The sequence below is a fragment of the Cyprinodon tularosa genome, unplaced genomic scaffold (genome assembly GCF_016077235.1).
Source record: "Cyprinodon tularosa strain WSP-4 unplaced genomic scaffold, ASM1607723v1 ctg62, whole genome shotgun sequence".
In the NCBI taxonomy this organism is placed as follows: domain Eukaryota; kingdom Metazoa; phylum Chordata; class Actinopteri; order Cyprinodontiformes; family Cyprinodontidae; genus Cyprinodon; species Cyprinodon tularosa.
This window is the reverse complement of record NW_024039363.1, coordinates 1,274,164-1,300,570: the sequence shown is the minus strand read 5'-3', so window position 1 is coordinate 1,300,570 and position 26,407 is coordinate 1,274,164. Positions and strand designations below refer to the sequence as shown.

The following is a 26,407-nucleotide window of genomic DNA, read 5'->3' as shown; positions in this document are numbered from 1 at the left end:
TTTCCTTGATGTGAAAACGCAGCCTGCTATTTAAAAAAACCTTCCACCATATTCTAATATTTCACTTATTAAATTGCTCCCTGAGGGATGGGTTGAATGAAGAAGACAGATTTCATTGTAATGTATAAAGTCACAATGACAAATGAAAGCGATTATTAAAAAATATTAGAAAATAAGCCATTTTAAATTTTTGGTAAGGTTACATACATTTTCAAAACAGAAATGGCAACTTTAGACTGGAACATAACATCTGAATATAACTATATGTGGACATTTCACTTCTTGCATTACAGAAAGAATACTTTCAAGTGGCTCTTTGTTTCCGTCTGATCCATACACTTAGTAGAATATTCTAAATCGTACACAGAATTTAACTGTAACGACATTTGTACCTTTTCTTTATGTTTTATATTCATTTAAAAATGTATTACTGTAATTAATAAGACAGAACAGTCTTTAACAAACTTTAAGAATCTAAAATACAATAACATTTATTAAAATGTCACAAACTCAACAATTCTTCATAAAAAAGGGGGAAAAAAATATCTTAAAAGAACAAAAGACATAAAAATGAGTGAAAAGTATTATTAATTGTGTATATAATTAATTTTTAAATATATAGAGAGCACTTTAACAACTGTCAACTGAGACAGGTGTTTATGAATTTGATTCTGATTTGGTTTAAGGACAATATAAATTAATCAAATCTAGATTAATAGAAATGATTAAACTACACAGTTGGTGGCTCAGTGCTGCCACCTGCTGGGGATTGTTTCCCTGCCGTTTCTTCTCCTAATGGTCTGGTCTCTCCACTTTGAAGTTCATAGTAAGTATGTCCTGGATGCCAGCCTGCAGCTCATCGTGCTCCTGCACGGCAGAGACCCCTTTAGGAGTCCCGGTCAGAATGAGGTCCCCCTCCTCTAGACTGATGAAGTCGCTGATGTAGCTGATGAGATAAGGGACGGAGAAGATCATCTGCGAGGTGCTGCCGCTCTGCCGCACCTTGCCGTTCACCTTCAGCCAGAGCTGGACGTTCCCCGGGTCAGGGATGCGCTCTTTGGGGATGAAGTCGCTGACAGGACAGGAGGTGTTGAAGCCCTTGGCCATGGTCCAGGGAAGACCTTTGGACTTGCATTCTTCCTGAATGTCCCGGGCTGTCATGTCCAAGCATAAGGCGTAGCCAGCTACATGCTCCATGGCGGTGGACTGCGGGATGGCTGTGCCACCTTTTCCGATCACCACCCCTAACTCCACCTCGTGGTGCAGGTCGTTGCTGTACAGAGGCACCAGGATCGGGGAGCCCTCTCTCAGATATGCACTTGGAGGCTTCAGGAACACGACAGGCTCCGTAGGGATGGCATTTTTCAGCTCTTTTGCGTGGTCCGCGTAGTTTCTTCCGACGCAAATGATCTTTCGTCCCCATTCCCAAAATCGGGCTATATTCCGCGCTGTCATTGTGGGAAAAACTCCAGCTGTTTGTTCAGATGTTTGACTTTAGAAGCAGGTCAGCACTGCATACTTTGACCGACCGACCGGAAACTGAAGCATAGACGTAGAAGAGTTAGAAGCCGCGCTGGGTTGTTTCTATACCTTGAACCGATGCGTCATTAAGTCCGCCATTTTACGAGTGGCAAATTTCCCTTATGAGGATAGCTGGAAAGCAGAAGAGTTTGCGTTAAGAGCGGTGGTAATAAATTAAAACATATATATGCACATGTTGGATTACTATCGGAGACCAGTAACACAAACAATTACATCTAAAAATAAAAAATTGATTATTCTAGATTTTCTCCTTCCATTTCTTCACCAATCTAGTCTGTCATATCTACACCAACCTATTTATTACTCCGTCCATTATTTGTCTGTTCATTAATATTTTATCATCTATAACTGCTCTTAAATGCAGTATTAATTTGAACAACACATTCAAAAACAAAAACTGTACTTGAATTAACACTAGCTTAACATTTTTTTACCCAAATAAAAGTGAAAAGTATGAATATTAGAGTAAAAAGGCTACTGGCACACATTTGATTTAATGTTTAGAAATCATGCAGTTGAAGGATATTATGTGCAAAATAGAACTTGCAAAAAAAAAAAAAAAATGATATACACATAAAATAACAAATTCCCACATAAGAAAATTTTTTCTCAAAACATTTTACATAAAATGTATAAAACCAGTCTTCTTTTGCTCTACTTACTAGTTTTTTACTCAAGTAAAATTACATAAATACTGTACAGTAAAACTAAACGTTAAAGTATTTTTTTCTAAAATGTTACTTTAGTTAACTAGTTACACCCCACCCGTTATTATAATTATTATTATTATTAGTAGTAGTAGTAGTGGTAGTAGTAGCGGAAGTAGCAGTAGTAGTAGTGGTAGTAATAGTAGTGGTAGTAGTAGTAGTGGTAGTAGTGCTAGTGCTAGTAGTAGTAGCAGTGCTAGTAGTAGTGGTAATAGTGGTAGTAGTAGTGGTAGTGGTAGTATAGTAGTAGTAGTAGTGGTGGTAGTAGTAGTAATAGTGGTAGTAGTAGTAGTAGTAGTAGTAGCGGTAGTGCTAGTGCTAGTAATAGTGGTAGTAGTGGTAGTAGTAGTAGTGGTGGTAGTAGTGGTAGTAGTGTTAGTTGTAGTAGTAGTAGTATAGTAGTAGTATTAGTATGTACACCCTGACACTCACAATATGGCGGTATCATACGGAGCTCATGCAACATCTGATATTTATAACCTACGGTAAGCCAGAGGACAAGTTTGCATAACTAAAACTCAAAGTCAAAACTGTAACATTTAGCAGTCGATCTGTTCGTTTAGTTTTTCCTATGTGTTTAATAAAGTGCACTTGTTAATCACGTCCACATCTACTAGATGATAATCATTATTTTAGGAAAACACTATCAAATTTGATTAGTTATGCCTGGAAGGATAGCGCTGAAAAGGAGGCGGAGGCGGAATTGAACCAAAAACCAAACTTTTCTGGTTTGCACAGCCGCGATAAGACTGTAGTTACTGTAATGTTATTCAAGTCACTGGTGGGGAGTGCCTGCACTCTGATAGGAGCAGCTACAGCCTTTAAGTTTGGTATGTTCGTCCTGCTTTATGCCGCAGTTTGCTAACATTTAGCATGCTAGCTTGTTTAGGATCGATGTCACGGAGCTGTTGATGTGTTTATGTTTATGTCTCCTGTGAGGATTCTGGGCTGGTCCGTCTGAATTATTCTAATTACAGTAATTATGACTAAACATATGACAAAAGAAACTTTCAGACTCATGTTAAAATATTAATAGGGGGAATAAATGGCACGTCATAAGTGTATTTTAAAAGAGAAAGGTTAAGCTAACTTTTATTTGATGATGTAAACAGTCAACACGTCGTCCTTTTTTCTCCGTATTTATAACGTAAAATGGATCTTTAATGATCAGATCGTGACCATTTTAAGGTATAAATCAAAGTTAAACAGAAAACATGGTTTTGTCTCTTCCTATGTAGCCTCTGTGGAAGCGAAGTCCCAGGCAGCTGCTCTCCTTCACAGCACTGTGAGGAAATCCCATCTAATCCAACAAACCAACATGAGGGTTGAACTTCTACCGGCGCTCAGTGACAACTACATGTACCTGCTGATCGATGAAGACTCTAAGGAAGCTGCCATTGTTGATCCTGTGGAGCCAATTAAGGTCTATATTAATTATGCTATTTAAAATCTGTAAATACTGTTTAATCAACTAATTGCTTAAAGCCTGTCCAGTTAAGTCAAACAGGTTTAGTCAGATAAATAATTCAGCTGTAAGTTGTGTCACTGCTCTATTTGTATTGAGCATAGCTTGAATTGTTAACAGAGGTGGGAAGTAACTAAGATTTATTATGTTATAGTACTTTAGTACTTTTTTAAGGATCTGTATTTTCTTTAAATGGAGGCTCAGCAGAACTGCTGGTCCATACAAAGCTTACTGGATAGGTAAAGATAAAAGCAGGTAGTAAAGCAAATAAAACAGTTGGACCACAAATGTAAAGTAATGATGCCTCAGTTAAGTTTAATTTAAATAGTCAAAGGAAGTTCTAAATTGTTTTTTTTTTTAACTTAATGAAAAAAAAGACTTAAAAATGCAGAGAATATTATTTTGTTTTGCTTTTAAGTCATTATGAGACAATGCATTTTAGTTTTCTTTTGTTTTTCTCCAAGACAGAGTAGAGACATTTCATTTATTCTCACATAGAGCACTTTTAACACAGTGCACTTGTGGATGCATGTCATTCTTCATGGGTTTTGGGCTATTGTGAGTTTGTTTGGACAATGCTGTTAGAATATTTTTAAGAGTTCAAAATGGGTTTTCAACAAATCTTCCAGAATTTTTTATCCAAATGAAGGGACCAATAGAAAAAATATGTTCTGCTTCTAATTATGTACAAAATATTTATTACTTTTGTTTTCATTTTCCCTATTGTGAACAATTTTCGGACTTTAACTTAATTATTTATCAGTGATTTTCACTTTTAATGGAGTTTTTTCTTGTTAAGGTATTTTTTTTAGTGCTTTATACACCTCTGGTTACCAACAATCTATCAATATGATCTGTTTTATAAAGAATATCTATATAGCCTCCTGAGTCCAAAGAGAAAGTTTGAAATGGCTTCAAAAAACTTGGAAAACCATTAATCAAGATAAAGACAACAGTCTGTCCAGCTGTAGGGTAGAACAAGCATGTTGAGCTATGATCTGGTTTTAATTTAACTTTAGGAGTCACTGAGCATGCACGGTTGTTTGCTTTGTGTCTCAGCGTTTGACCTGCCAGCTTGTCCAATCTCTAACCCCAAGGCAGTCCAGTCAGAACAGACCCTCTGCCTGGATTAACCAGCTGAAGAACATATTATAGTTTCACATTATAACAGATTATTTAGGATGTTTTCTTTATTTGTTTTTTTTTAAGCATACCTTTTGCTAGTTGACAAATGTGAAGATAAAAAATAAAAAATATCCATTCTTAATATGGAAACTGCTGTCCATAAGAGCTGGTTTTCCTGCTTCCTCTTTTTTTTAATGTGTTCTTGCTTAACTTGCTTTATTGATGACTCAGTGACCGTTTTTACACAGCCCTGATCATGAATTATTCAATTGGTATCATTTAACTGTTGAAGATAAACTACTAACTGAGGAATTATTAGTTTAAAGGTGTAGCTCAATTGTTTTGTTTTTCTGTTTTTTTTATCTTTATTTGCTTTTCTACTTTATTTTATTATCTAATTCCTGTAAAGCTCTTTGAATTGTCCACGTACTGCATTGTGCTGTACAAATAAACTTGCTTTGCCTATAGATTTACCCTTCTTTTTTACCTTTTTGTTTAGATGTGTTAGATTAGGGTGACATCTTGGACAGGCAGGATGCTGGCTCCTGAGGAATGAAGGTTTAACCCCCTCAATCTAGGCAGTCTATTAAATTATATCTTTATTATTTTTTGGGTTACAGTTTAGATATTTATCCTCCTAAATTCCATTTTCCTTAAAATTTTCTCCCCTTTAGAAAACTCAACCTGACATTGTTTTCTGACTTGATTCACAGCCTAAATGATTCCTCTTTTATATTGACTCTATTTATTCCTGCTCTACTAACATAGCTTACCTTCAGTTCTTTCCTTTTTTTTTTTTTTTTGCCTTTAACAGGTTGTTGAAGCTGTCCGAAAACACGGCGTTAAACTCACAACCGTTCTGACCACCCATCACCACTGGTATGCTTCCTATTAACACATTTAACCCAGTTGCAAACTCGACTCGCAGAATTCAGGCTTTACCCATCGAGGCATGTTTTATAGCTGCACATAACTCCTCCTCTTCTGTTTTAGGGATCATGCAGGCGGAAATGAGAAGATGGTGAAGCTTATGCCAGGGCTAAAGGTCTATGGAGGAGACGACAGAGTCGATGCCATTACAAAAAAAGTTTCCCACTCCAACAGCTTCAAGGTAAGGCTGTAGCATGGCTCTTTTTTTGTGCTATAACACTTTAGTAAGCTCAATAATTTGCACACATTTCTTTTTTTCGGTTAAGCTTGGATCACTCAACGTGAAATGCCTGTTCACGCCTTGTCACACAACCGGTCACATCTGCTACTACGTGACTAAAGAAAACAGCTCAGAGCCACCTGCTGTTTTCACCGGTTTGCTAATATCCTTACCTTCTTCACGTTCCTCTCTGTGCTCTAAAATGACTTACATGTTGCGTTCGTCTGCATGCAGGTGACACTTTATTTGTGGCTGGCTGTGGTAAATTCTTTGAGGGTACGGCAGAGCAGATGTACAAAGCCTTGATAGAGATTCTGGGACGACTTCCTCCGGAAACGGTAAATAAAGGATTCGTATTTCTTTAAAGTTTTTATATTTTCTCCCATTAGAGCCACATAACTATGGGTATTTTGTTGGGACTTTATGTAGTGAAATCACACAAAAGTATTGGATTACTACAAAAAAAGAAAACAAAGAACTTTTCAACATTTATGGAAAACTGAGAAGTTTTCCATGATATATTTACCATCATTTTCCTGATACCTTCAAGTTTAATCAGCTGATTTGATGCAACTGGTTAAAACAAAAGCCTATCTATGTGTATTTTAAGTGTCATTCTGAATGCAGCTGTTCTCCAAAGGCCCCAGATGTTTGTTTAGGACAAAATAAAATGTGAAGGCCAAGAACACAGACAGGACAGATGAGACCAAAACTACTATTTGGACTATATAATAAAATGCTGTGGGCTGACAAACTGCAGCTTGAGCACATCATCCTCAGAGTGAAGCGTGTTCTTATATCCATAGGGATGGAGTAGGTTGAACGTACAACACAACATGTTGGTGTAGATTTTCAGTCACCTAGGGCTGAAACAATTAATTGGTTAATTAATTATTTAAATAATCACCAACTAGTACAGTAATCGATGAATCGTTAACCGGAGGAGTATAGAGACTGTAAAATACGCCTTTAGCCGACCGAGCAACCCATTTAGAGCAGTAATTTAATCAAAATTGTAAGAAAACTATATAAACATTTAGTATTTAAGATTAAAAAAAAAAAAAAAAACATTTTGTCTGTCAATATTCTCCATCCAGAACTCCTCAGGTGGAAAAGTTTTAAGTTTCACCCGCTTTAATTTCGTAAAAAAAAAAAAATCTTAAAGGAACCTTTGGCTATCTGATTATTAATCAGTTAATCGAAAGAAATAATCAACAGATTAATCAGTTTGCAAATTAATTGTTAGTTGCAGTCCAAAGCTGTATTGTTCTTCCCTCTGATTTTTTGCATTAGACTGTGGAGACTAAGAATATTACTGTCATAAGTATTAATAAGGCAGTTTGTTTAGTCTTGCATCAATCAACTCTACCGGGATGTTTGAATGCCTATTGAGCTTCAGCTTCAACTTCAGTCAACAACAATATTCATACTGTAGACCAAGCTATTAGTGTCTCAATGCTCTTGGATTTTTATTTTTTTTTACTGGATATTAGACTTTCTGTTATTATTTTCAAAATTTCATCAGTTGGTGCTAACTGGCTTAGTCCTATTACTTTATTTATTTATTCATGTAATTTCACAGTCTTCTTTTTTTTCAATACATGAACAAAAAGGAACAGAGGGAAGATAAATCTTGTATTATCTGATCCCTTTTTACCCCATTGCACACATGCAGTGCTGTTATTGTAAATATAAATAAGAGCTGAAAACTGTGCACAACACAAAGATAAAAAATAATAAGCCAGCAGGATGCCATGATTTTAAAAATAAATGCTCATCTGTTGATAGAATATCTATTGAAAATGCTACTTAACAACACTATTCAAAACTATACTGCTAATCAGTACACAACAATAACACTGAATCGTAGCTTGAAACATTGCTGCTGGAACTGTTTATGTCTCTGTAGAGCCAGCATGGTAATAATCACGCCGTCAGCTTGTGGAGTGGAGTTTAGACACAAATTGATACTTAAACAGATATCAGGAGGTTGCTAACTTCTATTTTTTAATTCTTTATTTTTTCCTTTTTAAAGCGTGTTTACTGTGGCCATGAGTATACAGTCAGCAATCTGAAATTTGCACGCCATGTTGAACCGCACAATGAAGTCATTCAGAAGAAGCTCGCATGGGCAAAGGTATTGGACTTTGTCACTGGAGTCTGATGTCTGAAAAGGATCCAGGTCTCTATAAAGATGAACAGCTTCCTGTTTACTGTGTTTGTTTTTCTGCAGGAGAAGTGCAACGATGGAGAGCCAACCATCCCTTCTACTTTGGCTGATGAATTTACATTTAATCCCTTTATGAGAGTAAAGTATGTGCAGCTTGATGGAACAGTTCAGTTAGAGGATTGTAGTTTATTTCAGAGCATAAAATGTGCCTTCCTTACTCTCATTTATTGTGATGTCTGTTTCAGAGAGAAGTCTGTCCAGGACCACGTGAAGCAGACAGATCCAATTGAAACCATGAGAAGCCTCCGAAAAGAAAAAGACAGCTTCCGGGTTCCTAAGGAGTAAAGTCCAGTGGTTTCTTGCTTTTATCTCCTTAAAGGACTGCCACTTTTCCATCAAACTAACAAATAAATACAGCTAGACCTCAAAGCCATTTAGAATAGATCCACTACATTCATCCCTTGCTGAATGTATCCACTGTTAGCACTAAAGATGAGATGCATCAAAACTGTACGTTTTCTTCATGGAGTTCTATTTGGATAGTTTGGGGAATGTTGATGCGACTGTTTTAAAGAATATATGGCTTTAAGAGATGCATTTATTTTAATTTGTAAATGCTTAAAAATGTTAATAATATATTGAAGTTCTAACACTTTCATTCAGTGTGTAATTTTCATAATGAATGGGAGCTCTGTAAGGAAAAATCAATCATTTCTGTGGAAGGATTAATATGAAATAGTAGTTTTGTTTAAAATCAGTTTTAGTGTGATTGTCTCATTGTGTCAGTTCTTCATTTGCTTTAAAATTAGAATTCAACAGAACAGATTAAGTTCTAGTTTCATCATGACTGATGAGTGTGTCACTAAAACATGATACATTTACTGAATGTCTTTAAAGCACAATTTATAAAAGAGCACTGCATGATGTTCTTCAGAATAAGCAATAAAAAACATCTGTTTAAAGAAAGTCAAATGTTATTTGAAATATTAAAATCCTTGTTTTTTTGTGTGAACACTATACCCGTCATACAGTTCGTGTAGTGAAGCACCTTTTTTAGCTTTCTTGCTAAACAAAACAGTAAAATAAGAAAAATAATTTATAAGCTATAACTTATATATATGGATAACATGTACTTTTTCAGTCATTGCTCTCTTTCATTCTGATTTATGTATCTTTTTTAAAAAGTTGACCGATTTTACAGTGTTGCCAACTTTTTGAAAATCAAATAAGGGACAATCAGGCAATGTCTTCCATCCTACCAACATTATGAATTGATTGTTGTCTTATTTGTGTTTGAATTGACTTTGTAAACATTTATATTGAGCCTATCTAATTAAATTAGACACCTGATTTTGTTTCTTATAATAATAATATGGGACAATTGGCAACCCAGAGAGATGCTTTTATTTTTATTTGTAAATGCTTAAAAATGTTAATATATTCAAGTTCTAACTTTTTTTTCTGCCCATTTCATAATAAATGGGAGCTCTGTAAGGAACAATGAATCATTTCTGTGGAAGGATTTCATATGAAAAGTATGTTTTAAATCAGTTTTAGTGTGATTGTCTCATGTCAGTTCTTCATTTGCTTTAAAACTAGAAATTCAACAGAACAGATTAAGTTCTAGTTTTATCATGACTGGTGAGTGTGTAACTAAAACATGACACATTTACCGAATGTCTGTAAAGCACGATTTATTAAAGAGCACTGCATGATGTTCTTTAGAATAAGCAATAAAACATCAGTTGAAAGAAAGTCAACTGTTATTTGAAATATTAAAATCCCTTTTTTGTGTGTGAAGCACCTTTTGTAGCTTTCTTGCCAAACAAAATGGTAAACTTACAAGAAAATCAGTTGAAAACTGTAGCAGATATATATGTGTGTGTGTATATATATATGTGTATATGTACATATATATGTGTGTATATGTATATATATATATATATATATATATATATACATATGTGTGTATAAATATATATATATACATATATATGTATATATGTGTGTATATATATGTGTGTGTGTGTGTGTATGTATGTATATACATCTATATAGATATATATACAAACAAATATTTTACTGTTTTTACAAAACAGTAAAATAAGAAAAATAATTTGAAAGCTGTAACTTATATATATGGATAACATGTACTTTTTTAGTCATTGCTCTCTTTCATTCTGATTTATGTATTTTTTTGAAAAGTTGACTGATTTTACAGTGTTGCCAATTTCTTGAAAATCAAATAAGGGACAATCAGGCAATGTCTTCCGTCCTACCAACCTTATGAATTGATTGTTGTCTTATTTGTGTTTGAATTGACTTCAACTGATTTCAATTAGACACCTAATTTTGTTTCTTATAATAATACAGGACAATTGGCAACCCTATGTATATATATATATGCGTGTGTGTGTAATTTTGTTTCCCGTACAGGTTGAATTTATCTGACTCGATTAAAATGTCTGAGATGACACCTGATTAGGTCAGGATAACTTCCTGGTCTGAATGCAAAACAGCTTCAACAACTTTCTTTGTAATATGATGAGCGTTGATTATATTGTTGTCATTCTAGCTCCAGATAGTGTTAAACTCCAATAGATGTGTAAATCATTATAGCGGCCTTCTGATCTTTTACCGATTAGCTCCATTACTGCAGAAGGGCTGCTGCGGTCTTCCGGAGGCGTCACTTGGAAAGGCGCGTGCATGTGAACGTGGGAGACATGAAGGTGAAGGTCATCTCCATCCTGGAAGACAACTACATGTACCTGGTGATAGAGGAGCAGAGCAAGCAGGCCCTGGCTGTGGACCCCGCTGTCCCCCACCGGGTGAGACCAGAGATTCACACCAACAACTGTCACTGATTCACTAAAGTTTGAATTGATTTTAAATTGAAAGCATTTATATGTAGAAACTCATTCCAATAAGACATAATAAATAATAAAAAAAAAGAAGAAAAAAAATGTAACAAAGAAAAATAAAATAATAGACTGCATTAATTACTCACAAGGGTTAATTGATCATCTGTTTTTTCCACAGCTTCTGGAAATAGTCAAAAGAGAAGGCTTATCTCTCATTGGTGTTCTCACAACACATTATCACTGGTAAGATCAGTGTCAGGGGCCAAACAAACCAAAGGCCACGATTTTCATTTTTAAATATCTAGAATTGCAAAGTCTTATAATGGAAGTTCTTACCAGTTTTATGTGGATATCTGTATCATTTTCTGTGAATTTGACTTGATATTTGTTAGCTTTTGTTTTCACTTTTTTTTAATGTGCTTTGTCCTAAGTCAAGGGACATTTTCCACTCAGGGGTGGAGCTAGATGGGGGAACATGGCCACCCCTACCATTTTTTTTTTCTCTCCAGTAGAATATTCGAAACATTTTAATTTTATATATATTAACAATTACTTGACAACAAAAACACTGTGCTTAATTATACACATCATCAATATATGAACATTAAAAATGATTAGTACAGAATTCATGCTCTTTCAGAACTAGATTTTGTGTTTGTGTCTCTGCAAGTCATCTAAGAGTCTTCAGTGAAATTCTAGATACTGTAAATACCTATTTAAAAAAAAAACTATTAAATGATCAATTTATGTAAATATTAGTGCTTGTAAATATCAATTTAGTGTAGAATGATATTGATAAAAGTAGGTAAGTAATGACGATGGAAAAGATGTTCGCTCCAGAACTCAAACCTCAAAGAATTTTATCCAATATACCTTTTATCTAGACGGATGTTTAAATATATGCATCTATTTGGTAGCAAAGTCTGTAGGAAACTATAGTTTGTCTTTATTTAGAAATATGGACGTTGTGCTTGTTCCTGTTGGAACAGTGTAGATTGATCCTGAGGTTCTGGCGCCTATCCACTATTGGCCTCCTCTCAGTATACATTGGTTATTGCCGGGCCATCCTAATAAAAATGTTCTGGCTCTGCCTCTGTTTCCGCTATAGTGAAGACAAACTTCTGTGTTTTATAAGCTTGATTTGGTTTCATAGATTTAACATAAATATCGAGCGAACACCTGCTAAATCTTGCTGTATTTTTTAAAGCGCTTACTTTTAGAATATTTTACCTTTATTCTGCTCTAACATGTCTAACCTATTTTACCTTAAGAGTTTACCTCATAAACTGAAACATGGAGCCCATTCAGGTCTTAATGCAACGGGTTTGTTTTTATTTTTTGTTTTTTCAGGGATCACGCTCGTGGGAATAAGGCTCTAGTGAAAGAGATCCCTGGCCTCAGGGTTTATGGGGCAGATGATCGAATCGAAGGACTCACAGATAAAGTCATTGACTCTCAGGAACTGAAGGTAAGCAGAGTTTAACTATGAAGCTAATAACTCTCACCAGTTGCGGTTCCAAATTGTTGCGGTATTTTTACCATTTCCAGTTTAACTCCATCAATGTGAAGTGCCTGTTCACTCCTTGCCACACCTCTGGGGATACGTGCTACTACGTCTGGGAGGATGATTGCACAGATGCTCCTGCTGTGTTCACAGGTCTGTGTCTGCAAATCCTGAGAGTTGGAGAAGCAGTTACATACAGGTTTTCCTCTGAGAATTTAACCTTCTAGCTTTTTCATTTTGCTGTACAGGCTTGTTATTTGCAGTTCTCTGTGAAATCTTGTTCTGTTTTTTGGCTAATAGGAGACACACTGTTTATTGGTGGATGTGGAAGGTTTTTTGAGGGTACAGCAGAACAAATGCACCACAACCTAACCAAAGTGCTTGCTTCACTACCTCCAGAAACGGTGAGTGATCTGAAAGAAATAACATATTTACTCTCCATCAACCCTTCTAGCCATTTTTTCCCAACTTCATGTAAATTTTGACTTCAAATTAGGACTAGCACAATGAAGCTACATGATTGTTCAGGCATAGCTGAATTGAGGCAAAGCTAATTCCAGGGCAAAGTTGATTGCATCTTTTCTTTTGCTCTCAATACTCACAAAATCATCGTTTAAGTGCAGTTTGACTAATTGTACTAACGTGTCCTCACAATCTACATAATCCCTCTATATACAATATATATATATATGGGAGGTTTATGCAACTCCATCATCGGTTTCTGTAAGTGCTACTATCCATGGTGAGGTCTGTAGACCCATGCCTGGTGGATTAAACTACTATTTAAGTTTCCTGTAAGGTATACACCAAGAAGCGGCAGATTGAAGTCTTTTTTTTATTTCATTTTTTTAGAAACATCTTCAATTGTTTTTATACTGCATATTTGCACCATATATGTTAATGCTCTCAACTTCCATAGTAGTGTGTTTTTTGTCTTGCCCAAGGGGGTGACAACACTGAAAGCCGAAGCCAGTGCTTAACCCAAAAACTCTCTGGTTGTAGGGCAAATCCCTTCATCCCACGCCCCATTTTAATCACGTAATGGTGGTGGACAACATTTATTTTTTTTCCAGCTTTTTTTATACTTTATACTTTACACTGTCACAAGTACAGAGCAACGATATGAACTCCTGCATTTAACCCATCCCATCCCATTGTCAGAGGCGTGCACAGACATTTTGGGGGGCAGGTGCTCAGGAGGGGGGGGAGGGCACTTTTTAGCGCATGTGTATCACTTAATTATAAAAAAAAATAAACGCATGTTGAATGAAATTTGACTTTTATTTGTAACATTCTCTAAACGTGAGTTTTCAAGGAAAAAAGTCACATCACCAACAGAACAGACTAAAGCATACTTCTTTCATCTGGCTCATCTCCCTGTTTTCCCTCATCCATCTGTTCTCCCTCATCCATCTGTTCTCCCTCATCCTGGTCTTTTTCTGTCTCTGTGTCTTCCCTGAACTCTTCCTCATCTCCTGTCCTGGTAGATGTTGATGGTATAGAGCTTCCCTGCTGTGACTGGCTACAATATATTAATAATAACCATCATAACAATAATAATGATAATAATAATAATAATAATAGCTTTAACAAATATGCCACATTAGTTTAAATAATGGGCTATTAGGGCATCATGACTGGAAGTCTTGTCACGTGGATATGACTTATGGTAGCCTACAAAATAATAGCTATTTTAATACCTGCTGCACAAACCACTTAAAAATAAAATGTGAACAGCTTTTAAGATTTTTCAATACGATTAACCCTCCTTTCTTGGCATTGTGCTGCAATTACTAAATCAATATACAATTAAGACAATAAAGAGACCAAAATGTGTTAATTTATGTTGCCTAACAAAACCTATACAACAGAAAACGTTTGTCTTAACACATAGATTTGTACAGAAGAGGATTAGGGCCACTGAAAAAAAAAAAGTTAACTGATTTTTAAATTTTATTTCAGTTTAACATGGGAAAAAAGTCAGAATTCTGACTTTTTTATTGTCAGAATTCTGAGATTAAAGTTAGAATACTGAGCAAAAAGTCAGAATTCTCAGCAAAAAGTCAGAATTATGAGAAAAAAGTTAGAATTATGAGATTAAAGTCAGCATTCTGACTTTTTTCCCATACTAAACTGAAATAAAATTTAAAAATCAGTTAACTTTTTTTTTTTTTTTTCAGTGGCCCTAATCCGCTTCCGTATTTGCAATTGCAAACTCTACCAAAATTATTTGTAGCCTATGTGGTCGTCCTCACGTTATCTGTCATTGACTTGGGCTACAGTGTAAAACTTTCAGAATCAGAATCAGGTTTATTGTCATTGTTAGTGAAGGAGTTCACAAACTAGGAATTTTTTATGGTACAATCGTGCAACATGAAACATATAATATGGAATAGGTAAATAAAATTATAAAAATATCTAAAAACTGTGGGTATACGTCATGCAATAAAATAGACTAATGTATACACTTAAGATAAAAAATATGGATACAAAATATAAAAAGTAAAATATCATCTTACAAGGAGACAACTAGTTTATCTGGTGACCAGTCGGCAAAATGCTTGTTTGGTGCTGCTGAATGAGACATTTTAATGCACAACAAAATGATTTTGCTTGATCTATATATTACCTGGCTAATGGGGCACGGGAGAAGCAGCCTGTCAGTGACCGTTCCTGCTATCTGAAAACTGCTATGATGCTGCGCATCTGGCATGCCCTGCGGGCGACCGAGCGAGTTCACGTGACAAAGGAAGAGAGAGAGGCTGGTCAGAGAGAGAGGCTGGTCGGGTGTGCGCAAGTAGGTCGGTCATTTCGGGGCATTGTTTCAGTCGTTTTTAATGGCTCAGGTTTTCAAAAGATCATTTCAAAACCGACCTCAGTAAAATCTTAATAATATTAATAATAATAAAAAAAAAAAAAACGAGTTTCAAAAGGGCATTTTCTTTGATAGAGGGCAAACTTTAACCTGACAACAGCCAGATGCATGTTTCACTCCGCCTAGCTCCGCTCACATACATCTGGGAACCCGCCATAGGAATTGCCTTTACTGAAGGCTGGGCCTTATCAAAACTCCTTGCATATGATTGGATAAGCCACTTGTCTGTCATCTTTATTGACGTGCTATTTCAACCACTCACACCGAAGCTAACCCGTGACGCTGTGAGAGGAGGAGCCATTTGGTAGATCAAGCTCTTGCCAAATCCGGTCGGGAGAAGGGCGAAAACATCGTTTCCACCAACAAAAGCCTTCAAAGCCGTTCTCTGATGTTCTTTTAATGAAACAATATCAGATAGATTGGACAACACAGAAGAAATAGCAGCATCAATGCTAACGCTTTCTTCCTCAATGCGAGCCGCCATTGTTGTTGGTTTCTGACGGTCGCTTCTCCACTCCAGGACACACCCACCCTGCGTCCTGATTGGACAGACCATAAATTCGGTTGGGGAAATCACTTTCAATGAGCGGGTTCCCAGATGTATGTGAGTGGAGCTGGGCGGAGCGAGACATGCATCTGGCTGTTGTCAGGTTAGGCAAACTTCCTAGTGCTTTAGCACCACCTAGTGTCTATGTGTGCACGCCCCTGCCCATTGTTGGCACCTAGGAAGCAGTGTAGGGTCTGCAAAACCTAAGAGTTAAGGGTTAAGGATCTTTCTTGGGCATCCAGAGTGTCAGTCTGTGGGAGTGGGCCTTGAACTCAGAACCTCTGGATTCCAAGCTCAATGCCCTGACCACTAGGCCCTACAAGTCAACCTAAGTTTAAATCAAAATAATATTTGAAGGCTCAAGATGTAATCTATGAGATGTCTGTTCCTCAATCACCTCAGCAGAATGTTGTTAAAAAAAAGATTTTTTTTACGAGTTCTATTACAGCTATAGTTTAATTGAATTATATCAATATAAGCACCAGTTATTTGTCTCTTTGTCTCTATTCTTCTTCCTTATTGATAAACATGATACCAGCACTTTTTTTTTGGTAGGAGCAAGAAAGATATACTCTGCATTTCAACTGGTGTTGGAAAAATATTCTCATCTTCTTTTGGTCAACCAGCTTATGCACAATTTTTAGGAGTGTGTGCAGTTGGTGCAGTGGTTAGCGTGCATGACCCATGTATGGAGGCCTTAGTGCTCAACGCGGCTGACCCGGGTTCGAATCTGATCTGTGGTCCTTTGCCGCATGTCTCTTGCCCTCTCTCATATCCCCTTTCCTGTCAGCCTACTGTCAGAAAAGTGAGCCACTTGTGCCGTAAAAGCTAAAAAAGCAAACAAAAAGAAACTCTGACCATGGCTTTTTATTAGTTCACATGGAGATCATATATTATTTTAGAAAATTGGGATCCTTTACAACTGTGATAACTGTGACAGGATCTGTTTTGAATAAGTTTCTTATTATCCGCAGAAGGTGTTCTGTGGACATGAGAACACCATCAAGAACCTGAAGTTTGCCATGTTGGTGGAACCAGAAAATGAAAAGGTTAAAGAGATGCTGAGCTGGGCCAAGGCAAGTATGATGCACAAAAACAATAAAAGAACATTGCTTTCTAACATTTCTGCACTTTAGGTGAAGCCAGATAAAAAACCCTTTAAGCTACTTAAGAGATCTGTCAAGAGTAAATATTGTAATTTTTTGCGGGCATTAGTTAAATCAAATGAAAAGCCGTTTCTGCTTCTGGGGGTAAAGTATTGGCTTTTTTATTTTTTCTACCTGTGAATTTTTGCCAAACCGACATTTTAGATTATCATAGAAATGTAAATTTTGACATATATTTTAAAACAAAATTATTTAAGTTGGAGTTTGGGGCTTTAGTGGGAAAAGTACAAAATAAAGTTATTCTCTTGTTATAAGCACAGAATAAACATAATGTTTTGCAGAAATGGGGGAAATTTAGCAATGTCAATAATCTGACAACAGAAGATATCAACATTTCTAGCCAACCTCTGGTTGGTGGGAAAGACTTTTCTCCCTTATGTTTACAGTACTTTGTAGAAAAAAAAAAGAAGCTTTAAAAGGCATGTGCTGCTGAAAAGGGTTTTTATTGTTAAAAGGCCGATCATTTAATTCTGATTGAACTATCAGGAATAGTAAATATATTTTGGATATAAACTATTAGTGTATGACAGCTCAAATTGAACTTTTTGCTTCATGACTGACATGCTAAGAATTAAGAGAATTTGTCCTTTAATTGCATGATTGGCAGATTGACTCAATCGTTTGGATTTCTGAACAAACTGATGAATATAAATTAGATTTTTTTTAAATTCTTCATAATCCATAATGCATAAGATATGATAAGATAGATTTTATTGATCTCACAGGAAAAATTCACTTGATAGCTAAAAAGAAGGTCCCAAAAGGAGGAAAAGGTGCATGGGGTATATACAGTATATACAGTGCTTCCATATATATATATATATATATATATATATATATATAGTAATTGCACAGGCTATTAAATAGTGATTGCACATTCGTTATTGCACAAGTTGTTGCGGTTATCTTCATAGAAGCTTAAATATTACAATGATTGAATTTATTAATTGTTAATAGTGTATGGTACAGGAATATTTCAGGCGTCCTGCATGAATTATGTGTATTTCTGTCTTTTTTATCATTATTCTCATGGAATCTTTACGCTCCTCTTCGGCCCACTAGGCGAGAGATGACGATGATAAACCTACGGTGCCATCCACATTACAGGAGGAGTTTGATTATAACCCTTTCTTCCGTCTCTCGTGAGTTTCGATATTCAGTTTACATACAGGAACCATAGTAATTATATTTATTTATTTTTGTTTTCTCCTATTTGTCCTTTTGTTATCTCAGGGAGAAAGCTGTGCAGAAGTTCACTGGGAAGACGGAACCTGTAGAGGTGATGCGGGCACTAAGAAAGGAGAAGGATAAATTCAAGAAGCCAAAGGACAGCCTTCCCCCTCAGGCAATGTTGGCTTTGCAGTGGGGTTTACTTATGAGCTCTAAAGATCATATGGGTTCAGCAATCAAAGAAAGTGACTGAAACTTGTATTGTACTAAAGACTGTGACCCATTAGTAGCATTTGTTAATGTTATGAACAAGCATTTTTGCACAATTTAAACCAGGCTGAGAGACTAAATAGTGCTATATTTAACCTTTCTCTGTGGACACATTCATTTGTGTAAATAAAGTGTGGGGGGCGGGAATAAATGCTTTAAAGAAGAGGATGGTGTTTTTTTAAACATTTCTGGGGGCAGGTTTCATTAGTAGCCATTATATTATTCTTATTTTAATAATATAGTGTACATTTTTGCTGATGCGTCTGCGCGGTTACCAAATGTCTGTTTAATAGAAATGTATGTTTCTTTTGTTTGGGTTTAGGCAAAATGCTACAAGATGGGGACCGAACCATGACTCTTTTTCCTTAAGGCATAATGGAAAATATGAAATATTTTAACTCCATCATGTAAAACTGGTGGTTTTCCCAGATAAATTGTTAATTTCCCCTATTATCATGCTTTCGATTTCAACACAATCTACTAGTAGCTACTTCATTACGTCCGTAACAATATTTTCGGGTGCTGTGAATGCAACAAATTTCCATGACCTGAAAACCTTCATAGCTGAATTTCTCTAGTAAGCAACAAAAAAAAAAAAAAAAAGTGAGAGCCTTCTTTCAGCCACCTAACCTGCAGTGCTCAGTAATAAGTGGGCTTGGGGCAAAGCTGAAGAATCTTCCAGAGAGCCTAAAAAATCTTTGGTCATTCTGGAACTCTCTCTAGCATCTAGTTTACCTTCTCATAACAGCCAAGTCTATCATGTTAATGCTGGTATGTCCATATTCATTACTAGAGGTTAGCATTGGCATGGGTGTTGCAATATGTGTCACGATACAATTTTATCAAGATATTGCTAAATAACTATATATTGCAATATTTTCCTTCTTTTTCTATAAAAAAGAAAGTGCTGTATATGTTCATGAGAAGATATTGATAATTTAGTTATTTTGGTATCTATGCTGTTTGGGGTTTGAGTCCTCCTACTGTGACTGGCTCAGCTACAGAGCACTATCTGCCAGAGTAGGGATGCAGAAGTAGCCCATTTTCCTTCATTGTTTTAGGTAAAAATAATGTCTATTTTAAATATAGATATATCGGCAAATTGATATTATTTTCCTACACCCCTATTTATTACATAATCTTTTGAACCAGCTTCTAATACCATTTTTTGTAAAAAAAAAAAAAATTTAATTCTGATTTTGAACGATTTCAATGCAAACATGAACCCCTCTTCAGGATTTCTTAAATACCGTAGATGGGTTTTCCTGGCAGCCTTCCTAGGACTCTAAGCTTTCTAGAATATTATCATTCAAATTTTAATCTGTTGTTCAGACTTCAGTAGTTTAACATTTGATATATTTTTCTTTGGCTGCAGATTAAGTTTAAAATTATGTACCGGTAATTTTAACATAAAAATGCTTGGAGATAATTGATAATGTTAGGTAAATATTTTCAAATCAATTTGGATCTAGAGGTGTAAAGACAAACAGACTAGATGGGAAAAAATTGGCTTTAAGACCTAAAGTCCAACTCTTAACTGTTAAAAAGCTTCCAGCCGGAGCCTCAAATGCATAATGAACATAAGAGCCAACTTCCTTTGCTTATTTGATTAAATAACGCTGGAATCATTGAACAATGATTTATTTCAAACTGTATAAATAAACACGTATTTAGTAAAGAATGATAATTAGCTAATATTTGATTTTAAATGGCATGTTCAAAGGGTAACAAAATGCATCATATGAGGACAATGAGTAAATTACTAATTGGCAGTACAGAGGCCTTGGTTAATATGATGATATTCCAGCCTATCAGGCCTCCAGGAAAAACAAAACTAAACAAAAAATAATAAATTCTGCATAAATTCTACTTTCCAAAGTAACACATGTTCTATGCACCTCTGTCAGCACCAAAGGTGAGGGCAAAACAAAAGTCTGCATACATCCCCTTGGCTAGAGAAGCACGTGGATCACCACTTTATAGTGAGCCCATTGGTCATTTTCTCCACAGTGTGGTACTTTGTGTGTAACAGCTCTTTGGCTCGCTCTTCTCCCAGGGTGTGCAGCCAGGTTTTATACAACTCAGCCACCTTAGTGTCATTTTCTGGCAATAGGGGGCGCTCTGCCTTGTAGAGCTCCTCCACCTGGTGGAGAAAATCCTTTTGGTTTTGATTGGATGAAGGTTTAATCTGCCCACCACCATTTAGACAGCCTGAAAGACAAAAAACGATAAATATTGGATGAGACTAAACAAAAACGATTATGTTAACCTTCATCAAAAATTACATTTTGCATTCTTGGATCTGAATGAAAAACCTGTCTCAACAATATATTAAAAAAAGGACAAACTAAAACAAAGGGGCTATTTTAAAAAAAAATAATGTTGAATGCAAAGCATTTTTTATCTTTTATAGTAAATCAGTATAATTTTGGTAAAAGGTTTTGATTTTGTTTAGTTTATGGCTCAGGCATTTTTTTCCACGATTAGTCACACCCATCCATTTTCCGTCACGCTTTTCCCAAGCGGGGTCGCCAGGGGTGTTGGTACCTATCTCCAGCTGTCTACAGGCGAGTGGAGGGGTACATATTTTCATTTATTTTTTCCAACTTGGTTCGATTCTGTCTTATTTTCCTATATTTTAATCATGTAAAGCCCTTTGCATTGTCTTTGTACTGAATTGTACTATACAAATAAATTTGCCTTGCCTTGCACCCTGGACAGGTCGCCAGTCCATCCCAACAGCTGTCTTAGAACATGCTGGGTAAAGCTCAGGGCCTCTGATCTGGATAGCTTGGTTTATTTTAAAGGCCAGATTGGGCCACCTAGAGGGGTTTAAATTGTCTATTTATTTTTGGATCAATAATCTGTTTGGAAGCTTTGGAACAAGAAGGCCAGCTGTGGTCCATTCTGGTATTATCACTGCACTCCAAGTCAGAGATGTTCCCCTTTACCTGATGGACAGGCCATGACTTCCACAAAGTGGTAGGGCGACTTTCCTCTCTTCAGTTTCTGAACAAGGTTTTGAATGTTGCGGAATCCATATGTTGAGGCGAAGCACAGCAGGACGGCACCATCTTTCTCCAGTCTCACCTCCTGAAAGTCTTTATTCCTGCACAATGGAGTAGAAATAAATATTGCGATCAGGACACGTGACATTATTCTTCTGTAATTTAATAAAGACAAATTAAGCTGATCAGTTGAATCTTTTATGTTGTTGAAGGCCTCCCTCACCTGAGTGTCTTATAGGTCAGCTCCTTCACCTCTTCTCCAAACAGCTGCTTGGCAGCATTTATGAAGACATGATGGAGGTAACCCCCTGAACCACTCCCTGAATGACTCAGGAACTCATCCTCACACACACTGCTGAACCTGTGTGAAACATACGGCATTTAATAAAATGTTGAGTGAGAGACATAGAGGGCAAGAAAAATCAAGACAGAATGAAACTTGCATTGTATCCAAGGCTGCAGGCTCAACGTCAGAGAGAGACACATTCTGCTCCTCCATCATTTTTTGAACCTCTCCTGCAGTAGAGGAGAAAATGCATAAGAGCAAGGTCTGTGTTTTTCTGTCCACAGGAATAAGGAGCAGCTGACGTACCTGAGGTGATGACACAATCCACCTCTCGGGTCTCAGCTTCCTCCAAGTAGAAGTCAGAACGTGACGCCTCAAGCTTCTTGTCAAAGCAGGGCATCACTGCCACGTGGTAGATCTGTTGTGGACTAAGTCCCTAAAAAACAAACAACAGACAGCTTAGCCACTAGACATAGAGTTACAATTCAATTAACTCGTGGCTTTGATTAGGCCATGTTAACCCATGAATATGCTTTTGATCCAGGCCACTCTTGTTGTCGCTCTGGATCTTTGTGCAGGGATTCATGTCCTCTAATTCTGTCTCAAATTTTTGCTGCTTTTTTGGGCTTGCCACATATTCCGTTTAAACCTTTTTCCTATTAGGATTAATCATGGGGAGCATTGCTGATATATTATGCTGCCATCATCATGTTTCACAATATCGAGAGTGTTATTTCAATAAAACCAAAGCTCAATTTTAGTTTTGTCTGACCAGATAAACTTCACATTTCATGTGTCCCCCAGATGCCTTGTGACAAATTCCAGACAAAACTACTTTGGCCCTATTTTTTCATCAATCGCTTTATCTTTTTCCATTTCCATAAGGTGAAATTTTTGGTCTGCATAACTAAGAGTTGTCCTATCACCTGATTCTTTTGGATCTCTATCATAGAAACAGAAAGACACATTTTGAATGAGGTGGGAAACTTTCTGCTTGGCACCGAACTTCCCCATCTGTATCCATCAGTATCCGTTCAAAGAATACCTGCTGTTCTGCAAAGTAGCCTTTCACCAGAGAGCCCATCATCTGCTGCGGAGAGCGAGTGGTGCTGATGTACGGAAGAATGTACTCGCCGTGTGTCTTCTCTGCATAACAGATCCAACCTAAACAAAACGTGCAGGAAAAGCAGCTGATCAGTGAAAAAAAATGGTGGTCATATGGCTCAGATTCATCAGATTTTCAAAAACAGAATATATAAATCCAAAATGTGCTTCACTTCCTGGTTTGAGTATACTTTTATATTTCTGTAACTTTCATAGTATGAACAGATTAAAAGAATTGACTTTATTTTTCTGCTTTGATTAAATCTGGGGTACCTGGACAGGCGGATGTCAGCATAGGCAGGGCTTTGCTGTCCTGTTCTTTCCGACTGAAACGCTCCAGAAACTCTCTCTGACTTTCCAGCAGACTGAAGGTCCGACTAAAGCTGGTGTCAAACACATGATGAACACCTGGAAAACAAGAGATTTTAGAGAGAAAAAAAAATCCATCTGTCTGAATTATGTAAGATTTTACTCAAGATAAAGAGAACAAACCAAGGCCTTTGAGGAAAGATGTGAGCCTCCTGCCAGCCTCACTGCTGCTGAGTTTGTAGTGTGCTGCGAGGGAGGCTCTTGACTGTGGTGATACTGAAACTACTACAACCTTCTGCTCTGTCTCTTTGGTCTGTGAGGGAAGATGAAAGGATGCAGATAGGAAACAATAACACATGAAGCTAAAAAAAAAATGTAACTAAAACTGTAAAACTATTACTAGCAACACAATTCAGCTGTACCTTATTGTTCTGTAGCACTTTTAAAAGCTCCTCGTGGCTCTGCTGCGTGATGAGGACGCTCTCGGCTGAAGTGATGCAGCCACTACAGGCCAAACAGTCATTCAGGGTAATCTTTGCTCTCTCCAGCTTTTGTTTCCCTCCATCCTTTAACAACAGATATGATACGTTTTAAAGGGACCAGTTAAGACTTTAGCAAGTCCCCAAACAGTTTCATAGAAAATTATCTTCAAACATTTCATGAAATTTGACAAACTTTATTCAAAAATGTGATTGTTTTAGAAATAGACCCACATGTTATAAGTTGGTGCTTTCAAAACAAACCAATCACAATAGAGTCACAGTGGATCTGCAGTCTTAAGCTTCCAGCAAATACTTTTTGATATATTTTTAAAATAAATCAATAACTGCCCTTTATCAAGACTAGAGACCCTTTTTATAATCAAAAGAGAAAAGCAGGTAATCATAAGCATATCAGCTATGGACCACAAATCCTAGGCTGAATTACTTGTAGTGCTACAGTGCCTTAATGAGCCATTAATGTCACTGTGCAGTATTAGTCTGGTGTTAGAGGGAACATAGACTATGACACCCACCTGATTGACTTGTACATAACTTCCATCATCCTCAATCTGTATCTTCGTCACAGATTTACCTTGTTTCTTCTCAACTTTGACTGGTTTGACACATTCCTATGTAATAAAAATTACAACAATTCTTTGTTAATTTCTTAAGCCAAAACACTAAAAGTTGTCTAAGTAACAGACAAGACAGGAAAAGGAAAGCATAAACCTGGACTCTGGCCTCACAGTTGGTTGAATGTTCATGCTATTACATTTGAAACTATGTCAACTTTTAACAATATATCTTCAAATCAATAGAACTCTGTTCTTCCAGTGACCTTCTCATTATCTGAGCCAGTATAGTTGGGGAAGTGTTTCTCTAGGATCCCCAATAATGATAATTAATAGTAAGAGGAATTGCTGAATGCTGAATTTTAAAATCTTTAAAATACATACTAGGTTTATCATTTGACTTTCTTTGATGACAAATAAATAACCAAAATTTTTGCTGATTTACGTTTAGTTTCTTATATATATATATATATATATATATATATATATATATATATATATATATATATATATATATATAAGTGTGGAAGCATAAAAAGGATTTTATTTCATAAATCTAAGTATTCTAGAACTATCAGAGAACTGAGTGGACTGATATCAGCACTCTTACGTCACATCCCTATCATTAGCAAGGTAACTTATTGTGTTTTTACGGCTTTATTTAGCATTGTGTCAGCAATAATAGCTCAGCCAAACAGTAAACATTGGTTTATGAAGATCTTTAGAAACTAACCGTTGAATGTTTTACGCTGTATGTTTGTCAGTGATAAAATATTGCAAAGCAACAACAACAGCTCGACCAACTGCTAGCTACTTCGACCGCGTTTTTTCGCCATTAGAATGTGATATAAATGAAGACGAAACAATTATGTTTATCTACTTCTTTCTTAATCAATCTCGAACAACGTTTTGTTATATTAGTTGAAGCAATCGACCTGGGACGGGGTGATAAAATCGTCAAGATCTGTTAGCTGCAGGACACCGCTGAAGTGAGACGCCATATTTACTGCCGCAAAGTTGTTTGTTTACATTTGTGTCGTGAAGTCTTCTTTTTCTTCTTCTTGTTGGATTTATTGGCGGTTGGCAACAAACAGTTAGTAGCATTACCGCCACTTACTGGTATGGAGCGTGGCTCGTGATGGATTATCTACTTAATAAACGTATATATATAATTTCTTAGGGGGAAAATGAAAACAAAAAACTACATTCTTATGTGCCATGAAGTCTTACTCAACTTCATTCACAACGGTGCACACTGCGCAGAAAAAAAAAAAAAAACTTCAGTCAAATTATAAATTGTGTAAACTGTGCCTTATATTATGAAAGTTGCAACAGATGTTTAAGATACCTTTATTAAATGTCATCTAAGATAAATATTAAAGGAGATATAAAAAAAACACGCAATCGTTATAGGAAAAAGCATTACATTAGTCTGCTAATGTTTTTTGAACTTATAGCTAAAATGTTGGACACTTCTTCTAAAAACAATAAGCCAGCATACTTTCTCAAATTAATTTTCGCTAAATAGGGTTCTTAATAACATTTTACAATACAATACAATTGTCTTTTTTTTTTTTTTTTTGCTTATAGTTTTCTATTGATATGTTACTTGTTCTGTTGGAAAGAACTGTAGCCTATACAACTTATTTTATTTATTAGGGGGGCCACATGCCGAAGGCATGGCCCACCTATTACTATTGCACATATTTTTTATTAGTGCTGTATTAAAAAACACTGATAAAAAAAATAAAACTTACAAAAAATAAAACAGTCAGGGGCTCCATGGTGCATTTTGGTTTAGTACACTTTCTCAGTCTAACTGTCTTAAACATTTTGAATCTTGTGATGATATGATTGTTTTGCCTGGCCACTTGCATATGAGATAAGATCCAACAGCGAAATGTTACCGTATATTTCAAAAACATTTAATGTTTTTATGTTTGCTGTGATCTTAAATATTCACAGTGGTCTCTGCATGGTGCTTACTTTTGGAAAACAACACATAATAAAAAACACAGCTTTCTCTAACCCATATTTCTTTCTGTATGCAAACATTTGTTGCAAAGTGTAATGTGATCTGCAAGGAAACTTAGC

The 26,407-nt window shown here is 36.2% G+C and overlaps 4 protein-coding genes across 7 annotated transcripts; 2 read left to right on the top strand and 2 right to left on the bottom strand.

Annotated features, from left to right (window-relative positions):
• Positions 1 to 551: 551 nt before the first annotated feature.
• fahd1 (fumarylacetoacetate hydrolase domain containing 1) lies at positions 552 to 1,565 on the bottom strand. Its single transcript, XM_038307722.1, has one exon. It carries the CDS (start codon positions 1,453 to 1,455, stop codon positions 793 to 795), a length of 663 nt encoding a protein of 220 aa, XP_038163650.1. The 5' UTR covers positions 1,456 to 1,565; the 3' UTR covers positions 552 to 792.
• A 1,349-nt stretch (positions 1,566 to 2,914) lies between these two features.
• Positions 2,915 to 9,932, top strand: LOC119798370 (hydroxyacylglutathione hydrolase, mitochondrial-like). 3 transcript variants are annotated; one of them, XM_038307807.1, is made up of 9 exons: positions 2,915 to 3,079; positions 3,488 to 3,672; positions 5,654 to 5,718; positions 5,833 to 5,950; positions 6,036 to 6,144; positions 6,224 to 6,327; positions 8,025 to 8,126; positions 8,223 to 8,302; positions 8,405 to 9,932. In XM_038307807.1, exons 1-9 carry the CDS (start codon positions 3,013 to 3,015, stop codon positions 8,502 to 8,504), a joined length of 930 nt encoding a protein of 309 aa, XP_038163735.1. In that variant the 5' UTR covers positions 2,915 to 3,012; the 3' UTR covers positions 8,505 to 9,932. The 3 variants fall into 3 exon arrangements, with proteins under 3 accessions (XP_038163735.1, XP_038163737.1, XP_038163736.1); XM_038307809.1 differs by having other exon boundaries at positions 2,991 to 3,079; positions 3,531 to 3,672; XM_038307808.1 differs by lacking the exon at positions 2,915 to 3,079 and adding an exon at positions 3,089 to 3,200.
• Positions 9,933 to 10,610: 678 nt separating this feature from the next.
• On the top strand, positions 10,611 to 18,717 carry LOC119798341 (hydroxyacylglutathione hydrolase-like protein). Of its 2 annotated transcripts, none has more exons than XM_038307760.1 (8): positions 10,611 to 10,987; positions 11,199 to 11,263; positions 12,371 to 12,488; positions 12,569 to 12,677; positions 12,825 to 12,928; positions 16,924 to 17,022; positions 18,175 to 18,254; positions 18,346 to 18,717. In XM_038307760.1, exons 1-8 carry the CDS (start codon positions 10,883 to 10,885, stop codon positions 18,533 to 18,535), a joined length of 870 nt encoding a protein of 289 aa, XP_038163688.1. In that variant the 5' UTR covers positions 10,611 to 10,882; the 3' UTR covers positions 18,536 to 18,717. The 2 variants fall into 2 exon arrangements, with proteins under 2 accessions (XP_038163688.1, XP_038163687.1); XM_038307759.1 differs by having other exon boundaries at positions 10,612 to 10,987; positions 16,921 to 17,022.
• Positions 18,718 to 20,176: 1,459 nt separating this feature from the next.
• Positions 20,177 to 25,368, bottom strand: narfl (nuclear prelamin A recognition factor-like). Its single transcript, XM_038307758.1, has 11 exons — positions 25,249 to 25,368; positions 24,275 to 24,370; positions 23,682 to 23,825; positions 23,443 to 23,572; positions 23,224 to 23,358; positions 22,892 to 23,010; positions 22,153 to 22,282; positions 22,004 to 22,076; positions 21,784 to 21,921; positions 21,504 to 21,661; positions 20,177 to 20,763 (listed from the first exon to the last, which is right to left on the bottom strand). The coding sequence occupies exons 1-11, from the start codon at positions 25,312 to 25,314 to the stop codon at positions 20,522 to 20,524; spliced, it is 1,431 nt and encodes a 476-aa protein (XP_038163686.1). The 5' UTR covers positions 25,315 to 25,368; the 3' UTR covers positions 20,177 to 20,521.
• Between the last annotated feature and the right edge of the window lie 1,039 nt (positions 25,369 to 26,407).

What these genes read in the sequence shown, in the direction of transcription:
- LOC119798341 (XM_038307759.1), top strand. Translation starts at nt 10,883, where the DNA reads ATGAAGGTGAAGGTCATCTCCATCCTGGAAGACAACTACATGTACCTG. An exon ending in CTCACAACACATTATCACTG is followed by an intron (nt 11,264 to 12,370) that starts GTAAGATCAGTG and finishes TTGTTTTTTCAG; the next exon opens with GGATCACGCTCGTGGGAATA. An exon ending in TGCTCCTGCTGTGTTCACAG is followed by an intron (nt 12,678 to 12,824) that starts GTCTGTGTCTGC and finishes TTTGGCTAATAG; the next exon opens with GAGACACACTGTTTATTGGT.
- LOC119798370 (XM_038307807.1), top strand. Translation starts at nt 3,013, where the DNA reads ATGTTATTCAAGTCACTGGTGGGGAGTGCCTGCACTCTGATAGGAGCA. An exon ending in CTGACCACCCATCACCACTG is followed by an intron (nt 5,719 to 5,832) that starts GTATGCTTCCTA and finishes CTTCTGTTTTAG; the next exon opens with GGATCATGCAGGCGGAAATG. An exon ending in AGAAGCTCGCATGGGCAAAG is followed by an intron (nt 8,127 to 8,222) that starts GTATTGGACTTT and finishes GTTTTTCTGCAG; the next exon opens with GAGAAGTGCAACGATGGAGA.
- fahd1 (XM_038307722.1), bottom strand. Translation starts at nt 1,455, where the DNA reads ATGACAGCGCGGAATATAGCCCGATTTTGGGAATGGGGACGAAAGATC.
- narfl (XM_038307758.1), bottom strand. Translation starts at nt 25,314, where the DNA reads ATGGCGTCTCACTTCAGCGGTGTCCTGCAGCTAACAGATCTTGACGAT. An exon ending in ATTTTATCACCCCGTCCCAG is followed by an intron (nt 24,371 to 25,248) that starts GTCGATTGCTTC and finishes TTTATTACATAG; the next exon opens with GAATGTGTCAAACCAGTCAA. An exon ending in GTTATGTACAAGTCAATCAG is followed by an intron (nt 23,826 to 24,274) that starts GTGGGTGTCATA and finishes CTGTTGTTAAAG; the next exon opens with GATGGAGGGAAACAAAAGCT.